Raw genomic sequence first — 16,119 nt, forward strand, 5'->3', positions numbered from 1 at the left:
CTCCCCCTCCATCCCCTCCCCCACTGTCCCTCCCCTATACCCCCCTCCCCTCCACACACCCCCCCCCCCCCTTCCCTCCACCCTCCCTGCTCCCCACCTCCCCCCCCTCCCCTCACCTCTCACCTCTCCCCCTCCCCTCACCTCTCCCCCTCCCCTCGTCCCCCCCCTCCCCTCACCTCTCCCCCCCCCCTCTCTCCCCCTCACTCTCACCCTCTCTCTCTCCTCCCCTCCACCCCCACATTTCCCCTCTCACCCACCCTCCCTCTTCTCCTCCTCGCCACCCCCCTCTCCCTCTTGCCCCTCTCTCTGTGTCTCTGCCCCTTCTCACTCTGCCCTCACTCTCTACCCCCCTCCCCCCCCTCTCTAGATGTGACTGCAAGTTGGGGGCTATGCGTCAGTAGATAGGGTGATTATGGGGTAAAAGGATAAAATTAATAATATTAATATAATATCAAGGGGGGTAATTAGCATGAGTGCGGGGGGGGGGGGGGGGATAGTTAGTGTGTGTGACGCTGCATGCCGCCTCCCCCCCCACAACCGCACGTTGGGGGAACAGACCCAACGGGTCTGCACTTGGTCTAGTAAAACATAAAAACAAGATTGTATAGGCCTGTGAGAGGTTTAAAAGGGAACTCAGCAACATTTTTTCACACAGTCTGGAATGAGAAGTGAGAGGAAAGTAGAGAGAGCAGATACAATTACAATGTTTCAAGATATTTGGGCAGATATATGAATAGTAAGGGTTTAGAGGGCTATGGGCCAAATGCAGGAAATTGAGACCAGCTCAATATGCTAACTTGGTTGGCATGGACAAGGTGCACCAAAGGGCCTGTATTCCGTACGGTGTGAATCGTTCAGTTTGGCCAAAATCAAACAATTGAGCACACAACAGGTAAATCACAACAGTTGGTATTGTTGATGGTACACAAAAAATCAGGAGAAACTCAGCGGGTGCAGCAGCATGGTATTGTTGATGTTTGACTAATGCCCCTGTCATACTTAGGAAACCTGAACGGAAACCTCTGGAGACTTTGTGCCCCACCCAAGTTTTCCGTGCGGTTCCTGGAGGCTTTTGTCAGTCTCCCTACCTGCTTCCACTACCTGCAACCTCAGGCAAACACCTGCAACCTCCGGGAACCGCACGGAAACCTTGGGTGGGGCGTAAAGTCTCCAGAGGTTTCCGTTCAGGTTTCCTAAGTGGGACAGGGGCATAAGGTTTCAAAACATGACACTGAGTTTTCATGCAATATTCAATAAAGTGAAGGGGGAGAGCAATTATAAGCTGGAATCCAAGAGGTGGGTGGGATAGATTATTGGTTGTATTGTTGTATTTGAATTTGGTTAAAATGGAACCAAATTTGATGGTCCCCAAATCAAAAGCACGGATGACTTTCTACTTCCCTGGTACTATTCCAAGGAAGTATTAGCAAATTCGACACAATGACTCGGTGAACTATATAACTTAAACATTATTATTACAACAGATAAACTGGTCACATTTCATTGCTTTTAAGAGCAAGTAAGTTCCTTCACTTTCATCATGACAAGAATGACTAGTTTAGTTTAGTTTATTGTCACATGTACCGAGATACAGTGAAAAGCTTTTATTGTGTGCAAACCATACAGCAGAAAGACTGAAAGTACTGCGTTAGTACTCTTAGTAGTAAACACCTTTGAGGTACCATTAAATCATTTGTTCTTCCTTGTTTATTCGTAAGGTTCAACTTGATTGGATCTCAGTCTTTATGTGGAAGGCTCAGTCTGAAGAAGGGTCCAGATCCGAATCATCATCTATCCATTCCTTCCCCAGATGCCATCTGACCTACTAACTTCGTCCAGCACTTTGTGTTTGGTTAAAATTCCAGCATCTGCAGTTTCTTATATCTCTCTTTGTGTACTTCCTTGACCATATGGACATAATGTTTATTCCCCAGTGATTAAATATCCTTTGGGTGTTCCTGATACAAAGTTGTTTATTCCTAATCCACTTACTCATTAGGACGGTCTCTACCTTAGACATGCAGCAGTCATGTCATATAAATAGTTTCTGAGATTGCTGAGGAAGCTTCACCTACACTTCACTCCCCCCGCCCCCACTCCCACTCCTCACTTTTCTGATATACTACTGTTGTTTATAGATGCAATCCTCTAGTTCGTTCCTATTGACAAAGTCCTTTATTTTTCCTACTGTCAGTGTAAGATGAATGGGTCTGTAACTTCCTCTGGTTGTTTTGTCCGTTGTAATGCAGATACTTTTATGACTTGTTTCTAAAACAATGGTATGAGCATCGAATTCTCCAATTTCAAATAATACTGCCCCTACCTACCTTTTTTTCAGAGCCCCTTCCCCACCACAACACACTGGTACACACACATTTCTCCCACCATCTCCCTGCTCCTCTCCCCACACCCATATGCTCACCTCCCATCCCATTTCCACAAATCTCTTTTATCCATTCTTTTTCTCCTCCATTCTGTCCCCTTCTACACACCCTCTGGCTTTACATTTCACTCCTCTTCATTCTTATTTGACTCCCTTTTGTCTCCTTTTCACCTTTGTCAATTATTTGGACAGATATATGAACAGGAAGAATTTAGAGTGTTATCTGCCAAATGCAGGCAAATTGGATTAGCTAGTGGATAGCCATGGATAAGGTGGGCTGACGGGCCTGTTTCCATGTAATACATCTCCATGACAATTCAGTTTTCTGATTTAGGTATTATTCTCTATTATTTGTAATTCACCTTATCTTGTTATCTTCTATATTCCCTTTCTTAAAGACTGAGGAAATAATTGTTAATTTAAACTGTAGACGGAGTTTATTCATGACAGCTTTACAAAACCAGCAGGCAGGCGAACAATCTCTCCAAAACCTGCTGTCTCTCAGTGCTGTTGTAACACGAGCCTGCAAATAGACACATAAAGAGTAACAGCACTAAAAGAGCAATTATTGTCCACAGTCCAATCCTGCATTTAACACATCTGTTACACATGACTGCTTCAGAGGTTACAAGGCTGCATTAAGCCGCAAGAATAAAGCCTGAGTGATCTCGGTCCGCTTGGGTTTTTCTGCTTTTTGTGAAGCTTGAGGTCACTGTTAGTCACACAGGCCGATATTATGTGCTTATACCATATGGAATGATATATCTCTTGCTTTTGAGGAAGTTGCAACCATGGGAAATGAAAACCATTGCACGTTCCGCAGGAGCCTTTAGCGACTCCAGTTCACCACACCTGATCAGAATAAACCAGTGTCACGTATTATATCTTGTTATTCCTAAAATGCCTTTTTATGTTCTTCAATCGCTTCATTTGGCAGCGCGTTCTACAATACAGTCATTGGGTAAGGAAATATCTCAAACTTGGATTATTTTCTGTAGAGCCTCGAAGCTGAGGGAAGACCTGATGGAAGTATATAAAATTATGAGAGGCATAGATATGGTTGGCAGTCAGAACCTTTTTTTCCAGAGTGGGAATATCAAAGACTAGAGGGCAAAGGTGGAGGAGTAACATTTAAAGGAGATGTGCAGGGCAAGTTTTTCACACAGAGGGTGGTGAGTGCCTGGAACATGACTTTGTGGACTCTAGTTTTTGATTCTCCCATATGGAAATTTTCATTTCTCATTCCCATTTTCTCTTAATCCATGCTACTTCTAACAGATCTTTGAGCCTTGTAACATGAAACACCAGTTGACCCCAGGGCTCCTGCTGAGCTACTCAAACAGATTATGATCAATCTTCAACTCAGCCTCCTTTCCATGTTGATTGATCTCTTTAGCATTAAAAAAATCTATCAGTCTGCAGTTTGATACTGAGTTGGATGATCAGCCATGATCATTGAATGGCGGTGCAGGCTCAAAGGGCCAAATGGCCTACTCCTGCACCTATTTTCTATGTTTATATTCCAATATTCATAACTCTCTGAGTAAAGAAATATCTCCTCATCTCAATTCTATATGGGCAATCTTCATTCTGAGGGGGTGCCCTAGATCTAGACTCTCCAGTTAGGGGACGTAGTTACTCAACATCAAGCCACCTCTTCATTTTGTTTCACTGAGATCATCCCTCATCTCTGGAGCATAGAAGCCATCCTATTCCATGTAGCGGCCTAGGTGGATATTAGAATGAGAGACATCCCGAATGTTGTGACTGGGATTTGTGTACAATGAGAGGAAGTGACAAGACAAGTGATGCGCTGAGGTTACAGGCAGGAGAGGTTTAGCTGAGCTGGTGGTGGATGGGAGGCCAGCCTGGAGAGTGCAAGATGGTTTTGGTGGAAGTGAATAAGCCACTCAGCTCTTTGATTTTAAAAATGATTACATGATTTAAAAAATTTGTGTCGGGACCCTTCCGACTGAAGAAGGCTCCCCACCCAAAATGTCACCTATCCATAGATAGACATGAAATTCTGAAGTAACTTGTGTCAGAACCCTTCTGCAGACATGTTTGACGTTGAAACCCCGGTCACCTATTCACGTGCTCCACAGATATTGCTTGACCCGCTGAGTTACTTTATGTCCTTTTGTGTAAACTAGCATCTGCTGGTCATTGTTTTTAACACTAAAGATTTAACCAGGATATTACTGAAAATAATAGTCCTGAGTTGCTTAAGTTCTAAATTATCTCTAATGCTGTTCTGTAATGCCTTTCACTCAACAATCCCAGCTGATTGAAATACATTTGGACAGATACTGTATATGATAGGAAGGGTTTGGAGGGCTATGAGTCAAATGCACGCAAATGTAACTAGCCCAGTATGTCAAATGTGGTTGGCATGGACAAGGTGGGCTGAAGAGTCTGTTTCTGTGGTGTACATCTCTATGACTATGATGAATGAAAGTAAACAGGACCCAACACATGTTTTAGCACTTCTTCACTGATCACGTATTTCTGTGCAACATTCTGTGAAATCTGAAAGTATAGTGAGGCAATCTGCACTGTATACATTACTGGAGGAGAAACGTCGGTGAGACTAAGCGGAAGTTGGGCGATCGTTTCGCCGAACACCTCCGCTCAGTCCGCAATAACCTACCTGAACTCCAGGTGGCTCAGCACTTCAACTCCCCCTCCCATTCCCAATCCGACCTCTCTGTCCTGGGTCTCCTCCATTGCCAGAGTGAGCAACACCGGAAATTGGAGGAACAGCACCTCATATTCCGCCTGGGTAGCTTGCGTCCGGATGGCATGAACATTGAATTCTCCCAATTTTGCTGGCCCTTGCTGTCTCCTCCCCTTCCTTAACCCTCGAGCTGTCTCCTCCCATCCCCCCGCCCTCGGGCTCCTCCTCCTCCCTTTTTCCTTCCTTCTCCCCCCCACCTCCCATCAGTCTGAAGAAGGGTTTCGGCCCGAAACGTCACCTATTTCCTTCGCACCATAGATGCTGCTGCACCCGCTGAGTTTCTCCAGCATTTTTGTGTACCCTGTATTCATGACTGCTGCTTTAATGTACTGGGTAATGGTTCCTCTTTAGATGAGCACTTTACATTACATGAACCAGATAAGTGCAATTCATAGCAGATGTTTGGGAGCGAAATAATACTGTACATTATTTAATGGATGCTGCTGGCTAAAGGCATTTGACCAAACGGAGATCACTAAGAGTTCTCTGGGTTGGTGTGTTTGAGTTATAGAGAGAGGTTGGACAGGCAGGAACTTTTTTGTAGTATAGGAAGCTGGGGGAGGCGGGTGACATTATGTAGGTGTATAAGGTCATGAAGGGCATGGATAAAGTGAACAGACTTTTTCATAGGTCAAAGATTCTAAACTAGAGTGCATAGGTTTAAGGTGAGAGGAGAGAGATTTAAGAGGAACCTCGAGGGCAACCTTTTCACTGAGAGGGCAGGCTGTATCTGAAAAGAACTGCCAGATAAACTATAGAACCACATACAACCAGGATTTTTAAAAGACATTCGGACAAATAAATGGATCGAAACAGTTTAGAGGGATAAGGGCCAATTGCAGGCAAATGGGACTAGCCCAGGCATGGACAAGGTGGATGGAAGAGCCTGTTACATGCTGTACAGTTCTATGACTATGAAAACATATACCAGTGTGATTCAGGCTTTTTACGCATGTTAATATTTGGATACCTTTTTGAACTATTTTGAAACATTAGACGCTGAGACAAGATCCGTTCTGATTCCTGGCCATTGAACCAGTCAAGACCGGACCTTTGACCAAGTCGGTATTTGAATTTTGTTTTTAGAATGAGGATTCCAGCGCGGTTATTTGCAAACCAGCAGGAGATGGCCTTCACTGATGGAGGGTTTGTCTTTCCAGCTGGACTTCACCTTCTGAAGCAGTAACTGCTGCTTCCTTCATTTCAGCCCACCCCCTATCTGCTGCTGTGTTGCATGCCATAGCTTTAGATGCAGTCCCAGTTGAGAGCCTTCTACACATGTTCTTGACTAGGGGTCCTCAGACGGAATGTCTGCTCAATGATCTCTCCACTTCAGCAATAATATTAGTGTGGTGTTTCAATACACCACAGTTTAGCTTCATTTCTGGAATCAGTACCCGATCTTCCAACCTACCTCATTGCAAACATTGGACTGTGACTAACACTACAATATTGAGCACTATGCTCTGTTATTTTTTTCTTTGCACTAGCTGTTATACCTACGTATGGCTTGATGAAGGTATACACCATTTGATTTGACTGGATGCATGCAAACAAAGTTTGTCACTATATCTCGGTACACATGACAATAATAAACCAATGTCAATACCAATTATTTTTATTTCGTCGATTAGATATTGGATATAGAGCCACGTGTTTGACGTGAGATCTCCACATCTATCTGTCTGTCTGTCTGTCTGTCTGTCTGTCTGTCTGTCTGTCTGTCTGTCTCTAAAACTACATATACACCTACTGGATTATCTATATAACTAAAAGTCTCATCTTGACCTTATCCTGCCTGCGCTGTATATTGATTTTAATAAAAAGCATCACCATATATTGCTATGATTTTTGGTCATCTTACTCATAGTCCTCCGCTGAGGCAGCCCGAGGATTTTTCCGATCGATGAATAATAAAAAAGTTATGAATGTTTAAAAAATATTGAGATCAGCTGATTGGTCCTCACACCTGTCAATCACCATGAAGAAGTTAACGCCCCTTCCTGGAGGGGCAGGACTATAAAACCCTGGATGCCTGGACGTGAATCAGTCACTCTGGAAGATCGTGAGGGAGAGGCCACAACTGTGATTCTGCTGTGAGTCAACTGAACTGTGAGTCTGCTGAACTGTGAGTCTGCAATATACTTGCAATAAATGATTTGTTAGCCCTTAATGAAAATAAAATGAGTTGTTTGGCCTGCCCTGTGCTTGAAACTGAAATGGCAATGGAAATGAAATGAAATGAAAATGAGATGAGTTGTTTGGCCTGCCCTGTGCTTGAAACTGAAATGGCAGTGGAAAAGAAAATGAGATGAGTTGTTTGGCCTGCCCTGTGCTTGAAACTGAAATGGCAATGGAAATGAAATGAAATGAAAATGAGATGAGTTGTTTGCCCTGCCCTGTGCTTGAAATTGAAATGGAAATGGAAATGAAATGAAATGAGTTGTTTGGCCTGCCTGAAACCACTAATTTCGGCCCACAAGGCCCCTATTAACCGAGAAACCAGTCCCTTTTGCCTAAAATGCCCGTGTTAGCCCAGGAAGATCATTTTGGTCCAAAAGGCCCGTGCCAGGCCAGGAAAAGGCCACTGAGATTTCACTCAGATTTTTTTTTTTAAAGAGTCCCTTCAGCCCATCAGGCCCGTACTAGTCCAAGAGGAGTCCCTTTGGCCCATCAGTAAGTATTCCCCCTGCAAGTATTAAACCTCATCCCAGTATTTTACTCCCGCTTCATTGGCTCCCTGTGAGATCCAGGCCGGGATAGACTTTCCTCCTTCATTGCTATGATCTGCAGAAATCGAAGAAAAATGTCTAAAATTGATTCCCCACCCTCTCCCCCTTCTCTCTCACAGAGTCTCTCACCTGTTTTGGGCAAAATTTCTGTCAGTTTCTGAGCTGCCAGCCCACCAGGCCTGAGTGACTGAGCTGCCAGCCCACCAGGCCTGAGTGGCTGAGCTGCCAGGCCTGAGTGGCTGAGCTGCCAGCCCACCAGGCCTGATTGACTGAGCTGCCAGCCCACCAGGCATGAGTGACTGAGCTGCCAGCCCACCAGGCCTGAGTGACTGAGCTGCCAGCCCACCAGGCCTGAGTGACTGACCTGCCAGCCCACCAGGCCTGATTGACTGAGCTGCCAGCCCAAGAATCCATTTGGCCCACAATGTCCATACTAGCCCTCTGGAAACCATTCCCTTCAACCCACAACACCCACACTAGTGCTCCAGAAAGCCCCCACTCCCCCCACTGGCCACCAATATTGGAATTGGTGGAGAGGTGGAATATTGCATTGGGGGACCAGTCCTCCCGTGTGAACATGGGACCCAATGGGTCCCACTTAGTATAATACATAACTAAAACCTTCGCCGCCACCGTTGCAGTAACTCACCCTTACGGCCTTCTCGGAGGAGATCTTCTGCACCAGCTCATCGAAAGTTATGCTGCCCACTGTGACGAACACCGACTCCATCCCTCCTACCCCCCGCATCCTGGCGGCGGCAGCTTCAGCAGCAGGCAGGCAGGTAGTGAGGATGCGCCGAGCGGTAGCAGCGGGCGGGTGAGCAGGGCGGGGATGGGCCGAGCGGCGGCAGCAGCGGGCGGTCGGACGAGGACTGGCCGAGCGGCAGCTATTGCCGGAGTGGGGAGTGGGAGGGAGGGAGAGTCGCGTTGCAGGGTGGCCAAGCAGGTTGCGCGGAGTTTGAGTAACACACACGATGCAAACTTGTCCAATCGTCAAGTCAATGGGATCTAAACCACAGCTAACAATGAATGACCTGTGGATTAAGGAACTGCAGATGCTGCTTTTTATGGATGGAGGGAGGGAGGGAGTGACTGAGGGTAGGGGAAAGGAGAGGGAGGGAGATGTGAGGGAGGGATTGGGGGAGAGGAGGAGGAAAGGGGAAAGATCCTGGGGAGGTGAGGAGGGAGAGTGGGGGGATTGAGGGAGAGGAAGGGGTAGAGAGGGGGAAAGTGGGGGAGGGAGGAGAGTGGGGGGAGGAGGGGGAATAGAGGGGGAGGAGGGGGGAGTGGGGGAGGTATGGAGCGGGGAATAGAGGGGGAGGAGAGGGGGGGAGTGGGGGAGGTATGGAGCGGGGAATAGAGGGAGGAAGGAGTGGGGGAGGTCAGGAGGGATAGTGGGCGGGGATAGGGGGAGTTCTGAAGTGGGGGATAGAGGGATAGGATGGGGGTAGGGAGGGGAGAGGAGTTATGAACGGAGTGACTGAGGGTAAGGGAAAGGAGAGGGAGTGATTGAGGGAGGGGAAAAAAGAGGGAGGGAGGGAAAGCTGGGGGATGAGGGGAAATGAGCCATGCCTGCGCGGTTGGGGGCTATGCGTGAGTGGTGCACTATTGCATTGGGGGGAGGGGTTGCATTGGGGGAACGGGTGAGTGGTGGAATACTGCATTGGGGAACGGGTTACATTGGGGGACCAGGCCTCCCGTGTGACAGGGACCCAACGGGTCCCACTTAGTCCAGTTTGTATTAAATGTAAATTCACAAACATTCAGCAATTCAGTGCAGCTTGCAATAAAATGTTTAATGGATGTGTTGATGCACATGCCATTGACCCGGTACATCAGTGGTCACGATAACCACTTTTCCATCTCTCTTTAACTGTCTACTGCTCTCCCATTTATCACCAAAATAGCTCAACAAATTGGATCTAGCAGCCGTGGTTGTGTGAATTTCTGTGGATATAATCTCTTGGGAAATGTTACTGCGTCAAAGGCATTAGATAAATACAACACGTTGTTTCCAGTCATTGCAAGGGAGATACGGAAAGAACATCACTTTTTATCTGATAAAATAGCAAGAAAAGGAATATCAGTTCCATGGAAGCATTGACTTCCCATACACAGGAGCAGGTTCACATTCATTCATTAATGGGACGTGGGAGTTCCTGGCAAGACGAGCCTTTATTGCCCATCCCTAATTGCCCTTGAGAAAGTGATGTGCCGTTGCGGTCATTGTGGTTTGACATTTTGTTTTGCTCATTTGTCATATTGGAAATAATTGTAATTTTTTTAATTTTCCATGACCTCAGGATTCAAATGGTAACTACAGGGAGGCTGTCAAAAAGCTCATTCCACACTTGAAATATTTGGACGACATTCCTGTGAGTGAGACCGGCATTCAGTCTAACAGTACCATCAGTAAGGATTGGCTTATTGTGAAGGAAGCCATTAAGGATGGCATCTCCGCTGAGGATCTTGAAAATCTAGGTCTGTGGAATAACTCTCATGTGAACATTATAAACGCCACAAATACCCATGAGCTGTGCTCAATAACAGGAAAGGCATCATTATTTCTAGTATCTTGTTTAAAACTTACTTGTGCTGCTGAAAATCTATGTGCCAAAGTGGAGATGGATCTGTAAATTGCCAGTAAAAAGGAATACAAAATTGCATGGTTTAATTGAAACCCTCTAAATATGATACATCTTATTATATAGAAGTAAAGATTAATTTTGTCATCTTGCAAAACTAAAATGCCAACATACATTTTTAACTCACACAGATGATGGTTTTATCCCTGGGAGGCCTGCTTCTCGTCAGCACCAGAATCATTCATCTCAGAGACCGTCAACATGCCAGAGACCACACAGTGCTGGGCGGGTCTCCACAGGGTTCCCTACGGGCATCTATCGGGCAGGAGCTCCTGATACCAGGCTTCAGGATGGTGCTAGTGACTTAACACATGGTATGGAGCTCCACCTCATTTCTTAATTATTGAAGAACTGTCAAAGCAGATTTTCTGTGCAGTGAGTGTTTGAGTTTTGTGACATTGAATAGCGACTCTCAAAGTGAATTGAATGGCTTTCAGGCTCCTGTACTTTTTTTTCTAATGGTAGCAGTGATATAGATGAGAGCATGGCCAGGGATGTGTGGGGCTTTGATGATATTGGATGCCTTTTTAAGGCAGTGTTTCTAGTACATCCCTTCTGTGGTGGGGAGACCAGTACTTGTGATAGACCAGACAGTGTCCACCACATTCTCCAGTCTCATTAATAAAATACATTAAAACAGATGATAGTGCGAGGTAAAAGAGGGTGGTGATGGAAAAACAGATGGGTCAAGGTATAAATGGAAGAAGGAAAAAAAATGTTTCTAATGGTTTTTAAACTAAAATTAGAAGCTGCTGGAAAAACCTCAGCATGTCGGGCATGTATGGGGAGAGGAACAGAGATAAATGTCCATTGGAAATCTTTCAACTGAAGCTATGTTTCAAGTCGGGGGACTTGTCCAGATGTAAGATGAGGTGTGGTTCCTCAAGCTTACATTGAGCTGAAAGGAACTGTGTAGGAGACCACACACAGATCAGAGTGGTAGTGAGGGGAAATTAAAGTGACAGAAAACGGGAAGGGGATCATGTTTATGAACTGAACAGTTCCACAGAACTGTTCCATCCGAAGGAGAATACTGCATTTTAAGTTGTGAATATTGTTTACCAAACTGAAAAAAGTGCACAAAACTTGTTTGGATTGTTTTCTCTAGAACGCCGGAGGTTGCGGGGAGACCTGATAGAATTATATAAAATTACAACAGGCTTAGATAGGGTAGACAATCTGACTCTTTTTCCCAGGATGGAATATCGAATACTAGAGGGCATAACTTTATGGTGAGAGGGGCAAAGTTTAAAGGAGATATGCGAGGCATGTTTTTAACCCAGAAGGTAGTGAATGCCTGTGACGTGTTGCCAGAGGTAGTGTTTGAAGAAGATGCGTTAATGACATTTAAATTACTTTTGGACAGGCATATGTACATGCAAGGAATAGAGGGATACGGGTTATGCGCACGTGATGGTCTTGGCATCATGTTCAGTACAGATATTGTGGGCCGAAGAGCCTATTTTGTGATTTACTATGTTCTATAATTTTTCAGCTGGATGGAGTGTGTGTGGGTCTCTGGGCAATGGGAAGGAGGAAGATAACAATTCAGATGTGACCTTATCTGATTGTTAGGTCACATGACAAGGTGGCATGACTGTCCAAGAGGAAATGAACACTTCAGGGTAAAGGTTAACATGTGTGCCATCATTTTGGAAGTGCAGGAAATGGGCCCTGTAAGTCACAGTACAGAGGAATTCTCATTTGAGGAAAAAAGTCAACTCACCAGAAACATTGGCATGGTCAGAAGCTATGAAACTGGGAGAATGGAATGGAATCTTCACAGGAAGTGGGATGGAAGGACTGATGGTTTCTCCAGGAAACGTAGAGTTGAGGTTGCCAACTAACACCCAGAAAAAGATGGGAGCATTGGGGAGGCAAAGATTCGGAGACGAGATAGATCGTTGGAACTTGACAGGAAAGTTCACGTTCTGTGCAAGCTCTGCAATACAACCAATACAGTTAAAGAGATGACGGAGAGGCCTGGAGTAAAACTGTGAGAAATAATACCCTGTATAAAGAACCAAGCATATCTTGGGCTTACTGCATGCCCAGAATTACCAGCAAACTATTTTAATGATGTCTTGGTTTTGTTCGCAGGTACAGGAAGCATCTTTTGTGGAAATCCTGTCACAGCTCTTCGTGCACGGAAGAAGAAACAGGGTGTAAGGTTTTTATTCACTGTTAATTGAACTGTCTGGGATGAAATAGTGCTGTATCAGAACCAGAGGAGATATTGATTTAAAAGCTTCAGCTGATGCTACACCAGGCGCCCAAGTCAGAATGAAGCAAATACAACATCCTAAATTAGAGTAATCATATCTGTCAAGTCCTCTTCTTTCTCTTTTTGCATGCCATTGGTGCACTGTCAAAATCTTCAACCTGCCAGAACTGTTTTTTTCTCCATCCTTTACATCCAAAGCTTGCCTGCATGTGTTTGGAGTACATTAAATGCCTGATCATCTCAGTAAATCTTCCCCATTACAGTATTTCCCTCAGCGTCCTGAGACTAATTAAGCACTGTATATTTTAGAATGTGCGTAAAACAGTAGTCATTTAGAACATGGCACCTGACAGCACAAGAATAAGCCCTTTGGGTCACAATATCTGTGTTGAACATGATTCTAAGTTAAACTGATCACCTCTGCCAGTATATGATCCATATCCATTTTCTGCATATCCATCTTAAACACCACTGGCATATCTGCCTCACCATCACTTCTGGCAGCAGGTTCCAGGCATCCAACACTCTCTGTATGGAAAAACCCACCACGTACATCTTTAAATGTTGCCCTTCTTGCTTTAAACCTCTGCCCTCCAGCCTTTTACATTTCCACCCTGGGGAAAAAGGGGTCTGTACCAGAGCCAGAGGAGTAATTGAATTCAAAGCTTCAGCTGATGCTGCATCAGTTGCCCAAGTCAGAATGAAGCAAAACTTAACATTCCTATTCCTCTCATAATTTTATATACTTCCATCAGGTGTGCCCTCAAACTCCAGCGTTCTGGAGGTTGACTTCTGACACTCTAAATTACATTAAGAAAACCTTGCAGCGATAATCTAACCATGGTCAGACCAGGCAAAAGCAGAGTAATGTTGTGTTATATGGTGTATATTCCTAATGTGCAATATAAACAAATCTATCTTGCACATCCCCCTCAGACTCAATGTGATCAATGGCATATGAGGTCCACCTTTATACATCACTGGTATCTGTATTGGTTTATTATTGTCACATGTACAACATGTTGGTTTACTATTGTTATGAGATTCAATGAAAAACTTTGTTTTACTTGTTATCCAGTCAAATCATACCATTCATAAATGAAAGGAAAATGTATTGAAATGCAATTTCCTGGAAATCCTTTGGCTATTCCTTCTCTAGAACTGAGTGATATGAAAATAATGTGAATAGTTACAGTTCAATGGTCAGCATTCTTGCCACTTGGTCAAGGGCCATGTGTTTGAGTCAATCCACAAACATTACCACATGACTAGCCTCACACTCTTGAGGGAGTGCTGCACTGCTGTAGAGATTGTCTTTAGCATGCGACATTAACCTGGGGACCTGGCTACTGTCTATGATGATCAAAAAAGATTCCATTATACTCTTTCAAAGACCAATGTTTTGAAAAATGTCCTGGCCAGAATTGTTCCTACGCCATCACTGAAAACAGATTTGGGCAGCACAGTGGTGCAATGTGTACTGCTGCTGTCTCATAGCGGTAGAGACCTATGTTCAATCCTGACCCAAAGTCTATGTGGACTTTGTATGTTTCCCTGTGGCCACATGGGTTTTCCCTAGTACTCTGGTTTCCTCTCACATCGCAAAGGCGCATGGGGTCTGTGGGTTAATTGGCTGCTGTAGATTGCCCCAGAATGTGGGTGAGGAGTGTAATCTTGCGGGGGGGGGGGGGGGGGGTTTAATGGGAATGTAGGAATAAAATGGGTCATAGGTTAGTGTAAATGGTGCTTGTGTAAATGGCATGCACTCAATAGGCCAAAGAGCCTCTCTTTTTGACTGCATGACTCCTTCTTCAGACTGAGGGAAGGGTTACAACCCAAAACTTCACTCATCCTTTTTATCCAGAGATACTGCCTGGCCCGCTGAGTTATCAGCACTTTATGTCTGGCTCGACCCAACACATCAACTGTCCATTCCTTCCGCAGATGCTGCCTGACCCACTGAGTTCCTCCAGTACTTTGTTTGTCATTTGAGATTCCAGCAGCTCTTATGTCTCCTTAGGATAGGAACAGTACATAATTTAAAGGGGAAGTGAAGCTTTATCCATACTATTATGTCACGGTACAATGGTTGATGAAAGTTGGAATGTTGAAAGCAATTGTTGCAGAATTCCTATTAATAATTGTTCCTCTCGATTCACAGCCATCAGGTGGTGGGACAAGCAATTGGTTCAATCAGTTTACTCACTCACCAGAACACACGTATGATTCACTAGAAATCGACAGCAGGACACGAGAAGACATTTTTGCTGAACTGAGGGCCTGGAGGGAGGAGCATAACAGGTAGGTACTTCCAGGGCTCAGAAGCATCAGTCTTTCCTTCTGTCTGCCGCTGCCGCCATCTTGAATCTTGGAGCTCCCCTCATTACTGAAGTTATTCCGTCCAATATTCACAAACACATCTTCACTTGCCCGCAACCTTAGCTCTGGAATTCCCTCCCTGAACTCTTCATCTCTCCAACTCTATCCTTTTAAGATCTGTACTTGACTGAGAGTAGGCTCAAAAAAAAATTGCCAGATTGATACCAGGATGGTGTGTTTCCTACATGAGGAGATGAGGTTTGTATTCTGTAGATTGAGAGTCCTCACTGCCATTAACAAAATTCTAAAGGGCTAGATATGCTGGACATAGGTACAATGCCCTCTGACTGAGAAGTCAAAGACCAAAAGCACTGTGTATTTATAAATGTGGATGCCCATTAACAGCAATAACGACGGGTGGGGCCGCATGCCGTAAGTTGTGGAGGCTCATTGTGTATATTCAGAACACAGTCGGCTAGGTTTCTGGGCATTATGGGAATCGGGGAATGTGGGGATTGTGCTGGAAAATGTCGCAGAGGTAGAAGATAGTTATGGTTTTCATGAATGATGGAGTGGTTGAGAGGACCAGATGGCCTAGGCCGGCTCCTGTTCTAACGTTATTGCGTCCCTCATCAACTTACCTCTTCCGCTTAAATATCTCTCCGAATAAATTACTCAAAAGCCTGCATACAATTGCAAATACATATGCAGTGCAGTTTTGTAGTAAAAAATGAAACAATATGCATATTGTTCCTTGCTGTTGATGTCTATGGTGAATTGTTGTTTCATAAACTGCAAGCTGTTATCAAGCCTGACTGCCTAATTTAAGTAATACATTTTTTTTTAAACTGGAGTATGTTTTTTGTAATATTAAAAATTCTAAAAATTCTAAAAATATGAAGTTATAGTTTTTAATTTCTTCTGCAAATGTGGATGCCCATTAACAGCAATAACGATGGGTGGGGCCGCATGCCAGTAGCCTCACCAGCAGCTGTTCGTCCTTTCAGCTTTTTTTTGTTTTTAGTATGTGTAAAGCTGAGTTTTAGTGTGTTTTAGTGTTTTTGAGACTAGTGTTTAGT

The 16,119-nt window shown here is 44.6% G+C and overlaps 1 protein-coding gene across 2 annotated transcripts in view; it reads left to right on the forward strand.

Annotated features, from left to right (window-relative positions):
• Nucleotides 1–16,119, forward strand: part of lrrc56 (leucine rich repeat containing 56) — an 88,394-nt gene that overhangs the window by 62,574 nt on the left and 9,701 nt on the right. For both annotated transcript variants that reach the window (XM_055649361.1, XM_055649360.1), the window contains exons 7-10: nucleotides 10,156–10,333; nucleotides 10,629–10,811; nucleotides 12,598–12,662; nucleotides 14,883–15,022. In XM_055649361.1, the coding sequence (XP_055505336.1) occupies nucleotides 10,156–10,333; nucleotides 10,629–10,811; nucleotides 12,598–12,662; nucleotides 14,883–15,022 (566 nt within the window). The remainder of the gene's footprint in view (nucleotides 1–10,155; nucleotides 10,334–10,628; nucleotides 10,812–12,597; nucleotides 12,663–14,882; nucleotides 15,023–16,119) is intronic.

Source organism: Leucoraja erinacea, chromosome 18, assembly GCF_028641065.1.
Source record: "Leucoraja erinacea ecotype New England chromosome 18, Leri_hhj_1, whole genome shotgun sequence".
NCBI classification, from domain to species: domain Eukaryota; kingdom Metazoa; phylum Chordata; class Chondrichthyes; order Rajiformes; family Rajidae; genus Leucoraja; species Leucoraja erinaceus.